The sequence below is a fragment of the Lemur catta genome, chromosome 1 (genome assembly GCF_020740605.2).
Source record: "Lemur catta isolate mLemCat1 chromosome 1, mLemCat1.pri, whole genome shotgun sequence".
NCBI classification, from domain to species: Eukaryota; Metazoa; Chordata; class Mammalia; order Primates; family Lemuridae; genus Lemur; species Lemur catta.
The window spans coordinates 149886925-149901048 of record NC_059128.1 but is presented as its reverse complement, the minus strand read 5'-3'; the positions used below and the strand labels follow the sequence as shown (position 1 = coordinate 149901048).

Below are 14124 nucleotides of genomic sequence, written 5' to 3'. Positions count from 1 at the left end.
TACCTCTGAATTTGCCTGTCCTGGAATTACATGTAAATGAAATCATATAATCATGTGGCCTTTTATACTGGGCTTCTTTCATTTAACGTAGTATTTTCAAGGTTCATCCATGGTGTAGTATATCTCGATACTTCATTTCTTTTTATGGCTGAATAGTGTTCCATTGCATGGTTATCACATTGTATTTGTTCATTCTTCAGTTGATAAACATTTGAGTTATTTCCACTTTTTGGCTATGATGGATAATGCTGCTATGAACATTTATGTACAATTTTTTTTTACCCTTTGAACAAATTCACAAATACTGTATAAATTATTATGTGGGAATTCCACAAATTTTGATATGCTTTGTTTTCATTTTCTTTAGTTCAAATATTTTCTAATTTCCCCTGTGATTGACGGTGTCACCAAAGATACGGATCTTCCACCCTCCTTGAAATCTTTCTCTTGACAACCTGGTGGGAGGCTATGGAAAAGAGTTGATGAGCGTGAACTCCTTTTGTGTCTAAGATCCTTAGCTATTTAATACTTTCTTACTTATTTGCCTTGTGACTTTAGCTCTCTGATAAGCTTAAGAGAATTTACTATTTTGTAGATTATCTAGAGGTTTTTTCCTTCATTGTTGGTGTGAAAATGACATTCTCTTGCAGCTTTGCACATCCTAAGCACAAATGGAATTGAGTTGATCTTCTAGTATAGTGAACCAGAATAAAGTGTGGCCCATGTTTGTAGGTCTAGAGCAATGCTTTCCAATAGAACCATCTGTGAGATGATAGAAGTGTTGTGTATCTACTCTGTTTAATAGTTAGTCACTGACCACATGAATATGGACTTTTTTGTGTGAGTAGTAGGTGCTTCACTATAATCTAGGTAATTAAGTTTTACCCTTAAAATACTTGTCTCAAAAACATTTATTTCTCTTAAGTCAATTAAGAAATGTTAACTTGTTCTGGAAAGAGAGGGCCTCATAATTTGTGAGAATTGTGTAAAGTAAGTTCCCTAAGCCCAATCCATTTTAAAAATTCTTTCAGAAAATATCTGTTTAGACCAGTCACCTAATTCACTTAATTTTCACTGGATTTGCCCATTACAGAGAAGGCAAGCTGTTTGCAAATTGCATTGGAATGTAGTTTTTAACGTCATGTCTAGGTTACCACTGTGATTTTACCTTTTATTCCAATTTAGATTTTGATTGTGATTGCATTGAATTAACAGATCAAGTTGGGAAGGAAGGGTATCTTAATAATATTGAGTCTTCCTATAATAAACATGGAATATCTATCCATTTATTTAGATCTTTGATTTCTTTCATCAGAGTTTGGTAGCTTTTCACATAGAGATTCTGTACATATTCTGTTAGATTTATACATAAGTAATTCATTTTTGTGTGTACTATCTGTTAAATGGTATTATGTTTTTAATTTTAAATTTTAGTTGTTCATTGCTGGCATATAGCAACAAAATTGATTTTTTCTGTATTAACCAGATATCCTGTAGTGTTGCCTGTAATGACAAAAATTTGAGTTCCAATAGTTTTTTGTATGATTCTTTGAGACTTCTCTACATAGACACTTATGTCATCTGTGGATAAAAAATCAGTTTTATTTTTTCCTTCCCAGTCTGTATATCCTTTCTTGTCTTATGTCTTGTCTTGCTGCATTTGCTAGGACTTCCAATACAATATGGCTAGTAGTTGTGAGAGAGGACATCTTTGCCCTATGCTCATCTGAGGGGGAAAGCATAATTATAATGTTCTTCTGGACTCTTTCACGTTGATCTAGATGTCTTTACTTATCTCATTAGCATACTGTCTTGATTACTATGGCTTCATAGTACACTTTGAAATAGGGAAGTACGATAGATTTTCATATATTAATCATGTGCCCTGTGACCTTAAACTTGCATGTTAAAATTTGCTTTTTGTTTTTGTTCTGTTTTTAGATTTCTTAGGATTCTTTATATATAAGATCATATTATTTGCCAAAAAAGAGTTTTGCTGCTTCCTTTCCAATCTGTACACTTTTTTCCCCCTTGCCTGATTGCACTGATTAGAACCTCTAACACAGTGTTGAATAGAAGTGATGAGAATGGGCATCCTTTCCTTGTTCTGATTTTAAGTGGAAAATATTTCAGGCTTTTACCATTAAGTATGCTGATGTTTTTTGGTAGATGTCTTTTATCATAGCTTAAGGAAGTTTTTGTCCATTTTCAGTTTGAGAGTTTTTACAATGAATGGGTGTTAGATTTTGTCAAATGCTTTTTCTGTGTCCGTTGAGGTGAGATCACATGGTTTTATCCTTTGTTACATTAATTCAAGTTTTCTCAACCTCAGCACAGTTAATATTTGGGGCCAGGTAATTCTTTGTTGTTGTGCGATGTCTTGCGTATTCAGCAGCATCCCTTGTCTCTATACAGTAGTTGACATTAGCACTATCCCTATCCCTCAGTGAGACAACCAAAAATGTCACTACACATTGCCAAACGTTCCCTGGGGGTCAAAGTCAACTCTAGTAGGGAACCACTGCATTAATTTATTTCAGATATTAGAACAACTTTTTATTCATGAGATAAATCTCATTTGTTCATGATATGTAATCTTTTTTACACATTGCTGGATTTGTATATTTTATTAAGGCTTTTTGCATCTATATTGATGAGGGATATTAGTCTCTAGTCGTCTTTTCTTGTGATGTCTTTGTCTGGGTTTGGAGTCAGGGTTATTATTCTGGGCTCCTAAAATTAGTTAGGGTAGTGTTTCCTCCTCTGTTTTCCAAAAGGATTTTTATAGGATTGGTGTTGTTTCTTCCTTTACTGTTAGGTAGTATTCACCATTGAAGCTATCTGGACCTAAGAAGATTTTTAATTACTAATTCAGTTTTAATGACATAATGCTATTCTCATTTTTTTATTTCTTCATGAGTAATTTGGTAATGTGTAGCTTTTTTGAAATTTTCCCATTTCATCTAAATGGTCTAATTTGTAAACTCATTGTTCATAATATTCCTCTACAGTTCTTTTAATTTATATACAATCTGTAGTAATGTCACCTCTTTTATTTCTGGTATGTTAATTTTATCTTCTCTCTTCTTGATCAGTCTAGCTGAAGTTTATCCAACTTTTGGTTTTATTGACTTTTTTCTATATTTTTAATTACACCGATTTCTTGATCTTTATTTCCTTTCTTTTAGTTTACATTTTGTTTCCAGCTTCTTGGGGTTGAAGCTTTAATTATATTATCTATTTCTAATATTCTAATATAACCATTTAAAACAATACTGTATTCACTGCTTTACCTCTATTCTATTTTAATATGTGATGTTTTCATAGTCATGTAATTCAAGACTTTGGAATTCATGATTTCTTCTTTGACACATGGGTTCTTTAGAATTGCACTTTTTAATTTCCAAATACTTGGGGGTTTCGTAGCATACTTTTTCTTGTTGATTTCAAATCCTCCTGTTGAAAAGCATACTTTGTATGATTTCAGTCTTTTTAGGGATATCAGGACTTATTTTATTTAATAAATAAAATTTTACTGGAATACAGCCATGGCCATTTATTTACATATTGTCTATGGCTGCTTTTGCACTGTAATGGCAGAATTGAGTAGTTGAGATAAATATGGCCCCCAAGCCTAAATATTTATCATCTTGACTGTTCAGAAAAAGATGTTGGACTATGCTGTCTAGCATGTGATCTCTCCTGGAGAGTGATCACATGTGCTTGAAAAGAGTATGTATTGTGTCTGGGACTGAATATTCTAAATTAATGGTCAGGTGAGGTTTGCTGATAATGTTCAAATCTTTTGTATACTTACTGTTTTTCTTTCAAGTTCTATCAATTACTAACAGGCAATTATTGAAATCTCCAACGATAATTAAATTATCTGGTTCTTTTCAGTTCTCTTAGTTCCTGCTCCATGTATTTTAAGGATCTGTGTTAGGTTCCTGTACATTTAAAATTTTTATATTTTTCTGGCATATCGTTACAGTGAAATAGTTCTTTGTCTCTAGAAACATTCCTTGTCTTAAAATTTGTTTTTTCTTGTACTGATTTGCTACTCTGTGTTAAATGATTCTTGTTTGCATGGCTTATCTTTTTCCATCCTTTAAAATAAAGCTGTGTGTATCTCTGAATCTAAAAGTTTTATAGATTGCTTATGGCTAGATTTTGCTTTTTTATCTAGCCTGATCATCTCTGCCTTTTGACTGGTGTTTTTAATACATTCACATTTAAAGCAGTTTTTCATATGATTTGATTTGCATCTGCCACTTACTGTCTTCTGTGTTAAAATATATTCGTAAGTATAATATGCTATTTTAATTCCTCTGATTGTTTAGCAATTAATGCTATTTATTTATAGTGCTTGATGTAGAGAATACATTATACATCTTTAATTTTTACAATCTACTTCAGGTTTATATTACACTAACATAATTCTGGTAAAACATAGCAGCTTTATTCCAACATAGCTTCATTTTTTTCTCCTCTCTTTTGCTATTATTGTCATATATATTTATGTATATTATTTGCCTAACAGTACAGATAATTTTGTTTATATAATTTATACTTAATATAGAAATTAAGAGAAAAAAAGATAGTCATCTATGTACTCTGTATTTACCATCTTCAGGACTCATTATTCTTTCCTTGGATCTGAGTTTCCATGGGGTATCATTTCTTTTCAGCCTGAAGGGAGTTCCTTTAGTATTTCTTCTTGGGAAAATCTGCTAGTAATGGAATCTCTCAATTTTGCCTTCATTTTCTCTCCCATTTTTTTTGAAACTACGATAAAATATACATAACATAAACTTTATGGTTTAATTCCAGGGGTGGGGAACCTGTGGCCTTCTAGGTCCTTAAGTGCAGCCTGCCTTTTGACTGAATTCAGATTTTACAGAACAAACCCTTTTATTTTTATGAATACATTTCTGTTCATCTTTTATATTTTTATTTTTAAAATGAACATATTTAAAATATTTAGTTCTAACTTACTCCGTCTGATGTGCCACTACTGTACCAGGCTGGTTGGTGAGAGTTTATGGAGGTGGAGTACACCAATCTGTTATCAGCTTTTGACAAAGGTGCACTGTTTCTGTTTGAAGTTGAATTTGTGAATAGTTGCACAGCTTGACAGTATTTTTTAATTCTGTCTGCTTAATAGCCCATAATATCAAAGAAGACCAAGAGAACACTGAAGGAAGAAAACATTTTTTTAAATGAGGATTGGGAATTGCAATATTATCTTTGTTTCTGCTACAGATAAAGTGATTTGCTTGCTTTGTGATACTGCAATATTAACATTAAAGAAATTCAATGCTCATCTGCATTATAGCACTCATAAAGACCACAAATATTTTAAATTGGAAGGAAAGGCACAAAAGGTTGTAATGCAGAAATTAAAACATGAAAGCAAAGGCAAAGACAATTCTTTCAAGCAACAATAAGACCTGGAAATAATGCCACTGAAGCAACTTATAAAGTCGCTTATATACTTGGGGGGGAAAGGGAAGCCATTCAGTGATGTAGAAATTGTGAAAGAATTCATTGTCGAATACATTAAAGTACATTAACATACTGCTTCTTTCAAGGAGAACCATAACTGATCGGCAGCATGAATTAGCCTTCAAATTAACAGAACAACTTCATGCAATATATACTTCAAAAGGCAAATATATATTATTCAGTCTCTTTGGATGAATCAGCAGGTTTTATGCTTCATTCAGGTCATAAGGGAAGATTTTCTCTGCTTTAAAGAGTTACTCGCTTTGGGCACTCTTACGAACGGCACATGGGGAATAGATATCTTCAACAACTTTTAAGATAAATGTCGTGAAGTTGGACTGAATTTGGTAAATTTAGTGAGTCTTTGTACAGACAGTGCACCTTCCCTGACAGGAGAACATGAAGGGTTTATTGCACAGATAAAAAAAAGTATTAACACATCCAAATGCTCTCATTTCTTTTCATTGTATCTCGCATCAGCAAATTTTCTATGCTAAAGCTACTATTTTAAGTAACACTTTGAAACAAGTTATAAGTATCGCTAACTATATTCGGGAGGACAATGTTTTTGTATACCCTGACTCCTGCAAGCCGTGTGCAGAATTCTCCAGGAGCAGGTGCACAGCTGCCTGCTACAGGGATGAGGGTGGAAAATGGGTATGTGTTACTGTGCTAGAAGCTGAAATTAACCTCAGTGTACTGCCTAAACCTTCCCTTGGAAGCTGCAAGCCTTCCATAGACTCCAAAGTTCCAAATTAGTTACCTCAGACAGATTCTGGCAGGGTGGTTGTTGTCTAGGTGGAAAGCAGATTTCTTGTGTTTCTTAGTCCATCATCTCCTCAGAATCCTTGTCTGCCTTCATTTTTGAAGGATAGTTTTATAGGTATGTTTTAAGAGTTTGATGTTAGGGTGGGAGTTTGTAACATGGGCTGAGAAAGAATTCTCAGTGCAAAAATTAGAATAGTTTTAAGGAAGGAAAGTTTATTTTACCTCCCAAAGGTGGGAAGGGCTGGGCACAAAGAGAAAGGAGAAGTGCTGGCACGGAGGTTAGGGGGTTTGGGGTTTTTATGGGGACAGAGAGAAAGGAAAAAAAAAGTGATTGCTGTCAGCTGATAGCAGAAAAGGGCTGTGAAATGGCTGGGTCTGTTTTTTCTTTTTTTTTTTTTTTTCCTGTGTGAGGCTGGCTTATCAAGAGTCCTTGGAATGTGGTCTGGGGAGAACTAGGAAAGCATCACAACTCCTTTTGTCTACTCAGTTCTTTCAAATGCTATAAAAACAAAACTCTTAGAGGGAACAAATTAAGCCACACAGGTGGTTAATCTTAAAGACAAAGAGTTGAGCTGCAGGTGGTTAATCAAACAAGGGGCAGTTGTGTCGATACTTTCTTTTCTTTCAACACTTTGAGCATGTTTCTACTGCCTCTGTCAATTTTTTTTCGATGAGAACTCAGCTGTTAATCATATTGTTATATCCCTGTGGATATTTTTTTCTTTTGTTTTTCAGCTTTTTGTCTTATCTGTCAGCTCTTTGACTACAGTTTTGTCTAGGTGTGGTTCTTGTTGTGTTAATTATACTTAGTGGTTTGTTGGGTTTCATGAATCTGTGGGTGAATGTTTATCATAAAATTTGGGAAGTTATAATTTTTTAAATATTTTTTTCTATCTTTTTCTTTATAGCCTCTCCTTTTTGGCCTTCTATTTTATCTGTGTTTTTTGGGTTGGATAATTTCTGTTGGCCTGTCTTTGTGTTCTTTGTAAATTTGCTGTTAAGCTTAGTAAATTTTTCATTTCACTTGTTATGTTTTTCAACTCTAAAGTTTCTAGTTAATTACATGTATATGAGAATTTACATATCCTATTTCCTTACTGAAATTCCCTATTGTATCATTTTTTTCCTTTCATTTTATGAATGTAGTATCCTTTAATTCTTTGAACATATTTATAATAGCTGCTTTGGAGCTTCTGTCTTCTAAATCCTACATCAGTTAATTTCTATTGACTGCTTCCCTTACCCCTACCTATGCCCCTCCAAATACGGGTTATGCCTTCCTGTTTCTTTGCATGTCTTGTAATTTTTGGTTAATACTGGGCATTTCAGATAACGTAGTAACTCTAGATTCTGTTTCATTTTTCTGAGATTAGTTGGTTTGTTTTAGTAACTTTCCTGAACTAAAACTGCAGAATGTGTCTCTCCCTCTGGTGTGTATCCATTGACATATCTGCTCAGTTATTTTTAGTTCTTATATTTTAACTTGACTTACTACAGATCACCTCTGTGTCTGCATAGATTATATACCAGCCAGAAATCTGGGCAGAGTTTGTATTCAAACACCTTGGGCCCTTAAGTCTCCCTTGGCCTTTTCTTTTAGCTAGTTCTCTCAGGTGTTTCCTATGCATGTATGTAGTTTCGCAGCAGAGATGGGTAGAGAGCTTATCTCAGCCTTTTTGTGGCTTTGTCATTTTCAGGATCATCTCATTGATTTCTGCTTGCTGCAACTAGTCTCACAGCTTTAAACTGGCAAAGTTATGGGTTTCTCCCATTTTTTCCTAAGTTTAGTGCCTTTAGCTGGCAAAGCTGTTGTTTTTTATTTTCCCAACTGCTGGCCCCCATCAGGTCCTCCTCCTTGAGCAACAAAGATGCTGGTTTTCTTGTCCAGCCTTAGACTGATTAAACCACCATTCTTGCCAACCAAGCTGAGTGCAAAAGGGGCATGCTTTGGGAGCAGACTCAGCCAAGAAGAGCACACTTAATTTATTTGTCTGCATTTGATTGATTTCAAATGCCCTGAAATGGTTGTTTTAGACTGTTACATCCTGTTTTATCCCTGTTCCTTTCTCTCCCCTCTCCCTCCCTCACTGAAGAATCTCTGAATTCATACCCCTGTAACCAGAAATGTCTCTTATGTCAGGCTTCTTTTAAATATTCCATCGGATAAAAGGTTCCATTTTACCTAGTTTTGGAAGAGAAAAAAGTGTTATTTTTTATTTAATAAATATACTTTTTGTGGGCTACAGCTCAGAATTTAGACAATAAACTTATTGATAATATAGTAACAGTTTGATTTGGGAAAACACTGGCATGAATTCATTAACTTTGTTTTCAAGCTTCTTCATCTGATTATAACTTATTTTTCTAGTCTTAACCTTTCTTTCTCTTTTCATTTTTTTTTTTTTTTTTTTTTTTTTTTGAGACAGAGTCTCACTTTGTTGCCTGGGCTAGAGTGAGTGCCGTGGCATCAGCCTAGCTCACAGCAACCTCAAACTCCTGGGCTTAAGCAATCCTCCTGCCTCAGCCTCCCGAGTAGCTGGGACTACAGGCATGCGCCACCATGCCCGGCTAATTTTTTTTCTATATATTTTTAGTTGTCCAGATAATTTCTTTCTTTTTTTTTTTTTTTTTTTTTTTTTTTTTAAGTAGAGACGGAGTCTCGCTCTTGCTCAGGCTGGTCTTGAACTCCTGAGCTCAAATGATCCTCCCGCTTCGGCCTCCCAGAGTGCTAGGATTACAGGCGTGAACCACCACGCCCGGCCACTTTCTCTTTTCTATGGGAGTGGCTATTTGTTGGTCTCAAGTCTAATTTCTCATATTCCACCTTAATATTTCCTCTACAATGTCTTGGGGATAATAAGAAGAGGTATAATATTCGACTGTCTTCTGGGTGCCATGCACAGAGATGATGCTTTTTGTGCTGTTTCATTTAATCCTAATCTTTCTAAAGTAGAGATATTTTACTGGTTAAGATACAGAGGTTCAGAAAGGTTAGGTAATTAGCCCCCCAGTTACACAGAGATAGGTTTTGAATGCAGGTATTTAAGAATTTCAAACCCATGTTCTTGCTACATCATTCCCCTCAGCATTTCAATACTGCTGTGTCAAAAACTAAATTCAAAAACCACCTATTCCGGCTGGACAGCTGTTGGCATTCCTCCTCCCCATTGATGGCTCATACCACAAGCTAGGAAACTAAGATTTCTCAATTTCTTTTTTCCATTATGCTCCAAATTTAGTAGCTCACCAAAAAAATGTTGATTTGGCCCTTGAACATAACTTCTCCTTTCCATCTGCATTCCTACTATTTTAAATTTAGACCTCAACACTCACTTACTCTATTATACCAGCCTCTTAACTTTTATGTTTTACTAGTGACATATTCTGTCTATTCTTTACATGCTTACCTTAGTTAACTTTTAAAATAGTATATCTGAATGTATTTCCTATTTCAAATCCTCTTTTACTAGACTCCTTCTCACCTGTAAATGAAGACCACATCTTGAATATGACTTATAAAATGCCAGCCTGTCTCTTGAGCATCATCTCCTAAAGTCTTTTTGGTTCTTTCTGAATAGTTCAAGTGTTCTCTGGTTTTACAGATGATAATTCCTCTTTGTTTATTAATTCCCTTCTACCTATTTGTAATCTTTCGGGGCCTGCCTTTTTGAAACCTTGACTGTTCTCTTAGGTAGATTTTGTTACTCTCTTTTCTTGTTTTCATAGCACTTACTTTATAATATCCATTTCCATTATAGCACTTGGTGTATACTGTCATTCATTGATTTTAAGACATACACTTCCCCTCACATTTTGGCATCTCTGAAATTAGGATGTGTGTTATAAATGATAGTCATAGATTCTTTGAAATGTGGTATGCTGTACCAATTTTTTATTTACTTGCTACTTTAGATAGTGAGCTTTTTGTGGGCTCACAATTTTTAAATTCCACACCCGTACTTGCATCTTTGTGTCTGCTGCTGGATCCACTGTGGGTAGCTGATTGGGTGACTTGTGTTTTTTCTGCCTCATTGCTCTCAAGGTTCTGCTCAAATACTTCTACCTCAGTAAAGCTTCTTGTGATTTTTAACCCAGCCAGAAATGCCTTCCTGCCTTTAGCATTTTCAGGATCTGTGAGGACGTGTTGGCATTCAGTGTCTATGCTCACCATATGTTCTCTCTTATATTATGTTTTGACTGAAGTTCTTGCCTTTGTGTCTATCTTCCCAGTTGGGGCAGGACTGAGTTATAATTTGTATGTCTAACATAACTTAGCAAAGTTTTTTGTGTATTAGTAAATATTGAGGAATATGTTTTATTTACTTTTCTTACTCTCAGCCTATACAGTTGGATTTAGAGTCTGAGGAAATTTCAGGATATGAACAGTATTTAATGGTTGTAAAAATACATCTTGATTTTCTTATAATAGATTGTAGCAGTCTGAGTCCAGTTAGACCCAGAGAAACAATCACATTAGATTATAAGAGAAGTTATATAGAAAGAAGTGTTAACTATGATAAGAGTAACTAAGATAGAAGGAAATTCAATATATGGTATCCTAGGGCTGAGGGAGAGTACCCAAGGAAAGGTAAATTTGGAAGGTGTTTGGACCTCCTTGGATAGGATATGGTTCAACCCATTGACAGCAGAGAAGGTTAGGGGTTTGGCCAGGCTAGAACTGGTTTGAGCAACTGAATAAACAATAGACTGCCCACCAGAGTGTAGGCAGGTGGAGGTGATGGGAAGCTGGTGTTCTGTGGCATGGTGTGCAGTGGGAGTCTGAATATCAGTGAGGGCAAGAGGCTTTTTAGAAAATGGAAATACATAATTGGTCCTTTTTAAGATTTTTTTGTTAACTGAAAACTACATAACAAAAGAGTCAGAGCTATTCTTAAAATGTCTAACTACTGCTCAATGTTATGAATACATATATTAAATAGATCTGCATATCTGAATAACCACAGTACTTTTTCTTTTTTAATAAACTTGGCTTTTTGTAGCACATGTTTACCATACATTTAACTGTTTAAATTCAGCAGGATCATTTATAAACATTTTCATTATATCATTTGCTTTTCTTGTTTGTTTTTTAGGTAAAATCTGTAAAAACTGGGTCAGTTTTTTGGACAATGTGCTGCTGCTTATCGTATTTCTATATGGTAAGATTTCATATTTGAAACTACATGAAGTCTAACAGGTGTTTGGCAGTTAGAACGATTTCTTTCTCTCTCTTTTCTCATCCAGAGCTATTATAGTTTTCTATTTCTTTTCTCCTGAAGTCTTTAGGATTTTGATTTTATTTCATGTGTTCCCTTTCATTAACCTACCATCCTTTTTCCCCTACCTGCCCCCAGGTCCTATATAGACTTTTACTTTGTTGGGGAGGACTAGTACTTAACCCCTCAAATTATAATGGTTGCAGCAAGTAAAACAAAACATTTTCTTTTCATATATATAAATTCTAAAATATTTTAACTTTTTAATGACATTTAGACTTAAATATTATTTTTCTGTTGTTTCTAGCTTTATTTTTTCAATTGCTCTGACAAGTAAATATTTTCTAAGTTAGACTGCAAACTAAAATGGAACAGGAAGTTTTGCCTGTTAAATATTGAGCATGATACCATGTTTAGATGAAATAAGCTTTTGTTTAACAAACTCAGATAATTTTAAATATTCTAAAAATTAGTTCTCATGTATTGGAATTAGTGCCTGAATGATGGCAAAATACTCTGAGTTTTTAACAGTCATTATCTACTCTATTTAGTGACCTCAAGTTAGAGCAGAGAAATAAGAGCACTTAGAACCCTTGGTGGAAAAGATAACCTAAGTAAAGATTAACTGAAAAGACAGAGGGAATGAAAAAAGGTTGTAAAAAGAATGTTCTTCTGGCCCATTCTGTTCTCTTTGCATTCCTTAAAGTGAATGAAGGAAAATTCTTAAAATGATTTTATGTGGGCCAGAGAATAAATAAATAAAGCTCTGTAGTGAAAGATCATTATAAGATCAGCAAGTATTTTTCAAAACATCAGATTGCTTTCAGTTTTTCTTTGTTCTGAAGTGGACAAAGTAGATAAGGTAACATATTGATATTAAGCTCAATTTTCAAAATCCTAGTAATTCTCTAGTCATTACCTAAATAATGGTCACATCCTCTAGGTTAACGTGTAAATACCTAACATAATTTTTACAACAGATTTTGTAAGATTGGGGTTCAATGTTACATCTTTTTCTTTCACTCTTTTCCTCACCATAGCATATATAGTAGTTGTTTGCTGAAAAATAATAATAATTTTAGCTAACTTTGTTTTTTTTCTTTTTAAACAAAGGTTATAGAATATGTGCATTCAAGTTATCCATGGCCCGTTTAAAATAAAGGCTGGGGCTCATTCTGTGCAGTTTTACTGAGTAATATAATGGCAAACCTGTTCTCTTTCAAATTTAGTTTTAAATTTTGGAAGTAGCCAGAAGTCTTTCAGTTAGGACTAGTGCTTCATTAGAGTAACATTGTTTTTGGTGAAAAAATAACATGTGACTGAGGCAGCAAACTGGTGTTCTTTCATATGTTGAAAACTGATGACAGTTCCTTATAAAAAGGGTCTGAAATAATTTAGACTTAGACAAGGACAGCATTATTAGAATAGATATGTTAACTTATAGTCTCCTAAAGTGACTATTATACAGATGATTCTTTTAAGCTTTTGATTATTAGAGTACATCCAAGAACTTTGATCTTGGCAAGAGCTTACTGCCTATTATTCAATATACCAAAAAAATTCATAAATTCTGTTGGTTGAGAATGAACATTTCTCTTCAGAATATTTATTAATTTAGACCAGAACATCTTGAATTATTCTGATATATGTTATAGGCCTAACATTGAAATGTGGTCTTGCTTTGTAATTAAGTTGTAGGGAAAAATTATACCCAACTAGCACTTGTAAATTTGAGAATTTCAAAACATATTTAGATTGTCTGAATATTTCTTTTAATTGAATTGTTGATGAGTGCTAACAGTCATGGTTTTACTCTCAGTGAACTTTCTTGCAATGAATTTATCATCAAAAATGGGTGAAATAAAAACTTTTTTTCTTTTCAAAGTTTACGATCTGTATTCTAAAACTTCTTGTCTCCATGACAGCCTGTTTACTACTGCCAATTCACAAGTTATAATGCTCTCAGCTTTCCTATTAAATCTAGCTTAATTTTAACATTTCACCAGTAAATTTAGAAAAGCATATTGGATTTGTGGGATCATGTTATTTTAATTATCAATAAAAATGAGAAATAGGTTATTTATAGATTTAAAAAATCCATATTTAAGCATTTCTCAAACTTAAAAATCCTGGTGTTTTATATTTGTTCATTATGTGTTTAGATTGTCATGATGAATAAAACTTACCTATTTTAAAAAACTAAAAATATAAATTATTTAACTTAGCATTTCTTTTCCCATAGGTCTCCGCTTGGGGTGGTTATGTGTTTATCATCAACCTTATACCACTGCATGTATTTGTGTTGTTACTGATGCAGAGATACAGCAAAAGAGTCTACATAGGTAAGAAATTTGACTTTTGAAATTTGTCAGCTAAAAGGTGTTTTGTACACATTCTTTCCATTGAATAGACATTTCTTTGTTGGGTCAGTATTACCCAAGAAAAGGTAAAAAATAATTTTATATTCATTTTGCTTTTTATGTTAATCAAGGTCAGGCATTTTTCTGTAAGTGCTTTGTCATCAGTTTTTCCTTGATAAGTTTTTGTTTTGTTTTTGTGGAAATTAGAAATTAGTTGGGGTTTAATATTTGTCAACCTTTTTTTTCCCCCAATTTTGGGGAATGGAAATTTTTAC

General features: G+C 33.8%; 1 protein-coding gene across 1 annotated transcript in view; it reads left to right on the top strand.

Moving 5' to 3' along the window:
- Positions 1 to 14124, top strand: part of STT3B (STT3 oligosaccharyltransferase complex catalytic subunit B) — a 106081-nt gene that overhangs the window by 56012 nt on the left and 35945 nt on the right. Inside the window, exons 4-5 of the mRNA XM_045537542.1 lie at positions 11367 to 11432; positions 13732 to 13831. Of these exons, the coding sequence (XP_045393498.1) occupies positions 11367 to 11432; positions 13732 to 13831 (166 nt within the window). The remainder of the gene's footprint in view (positions 1 to 11366; positions 11433 to 13731; positions 13832 to 14124) is intronic.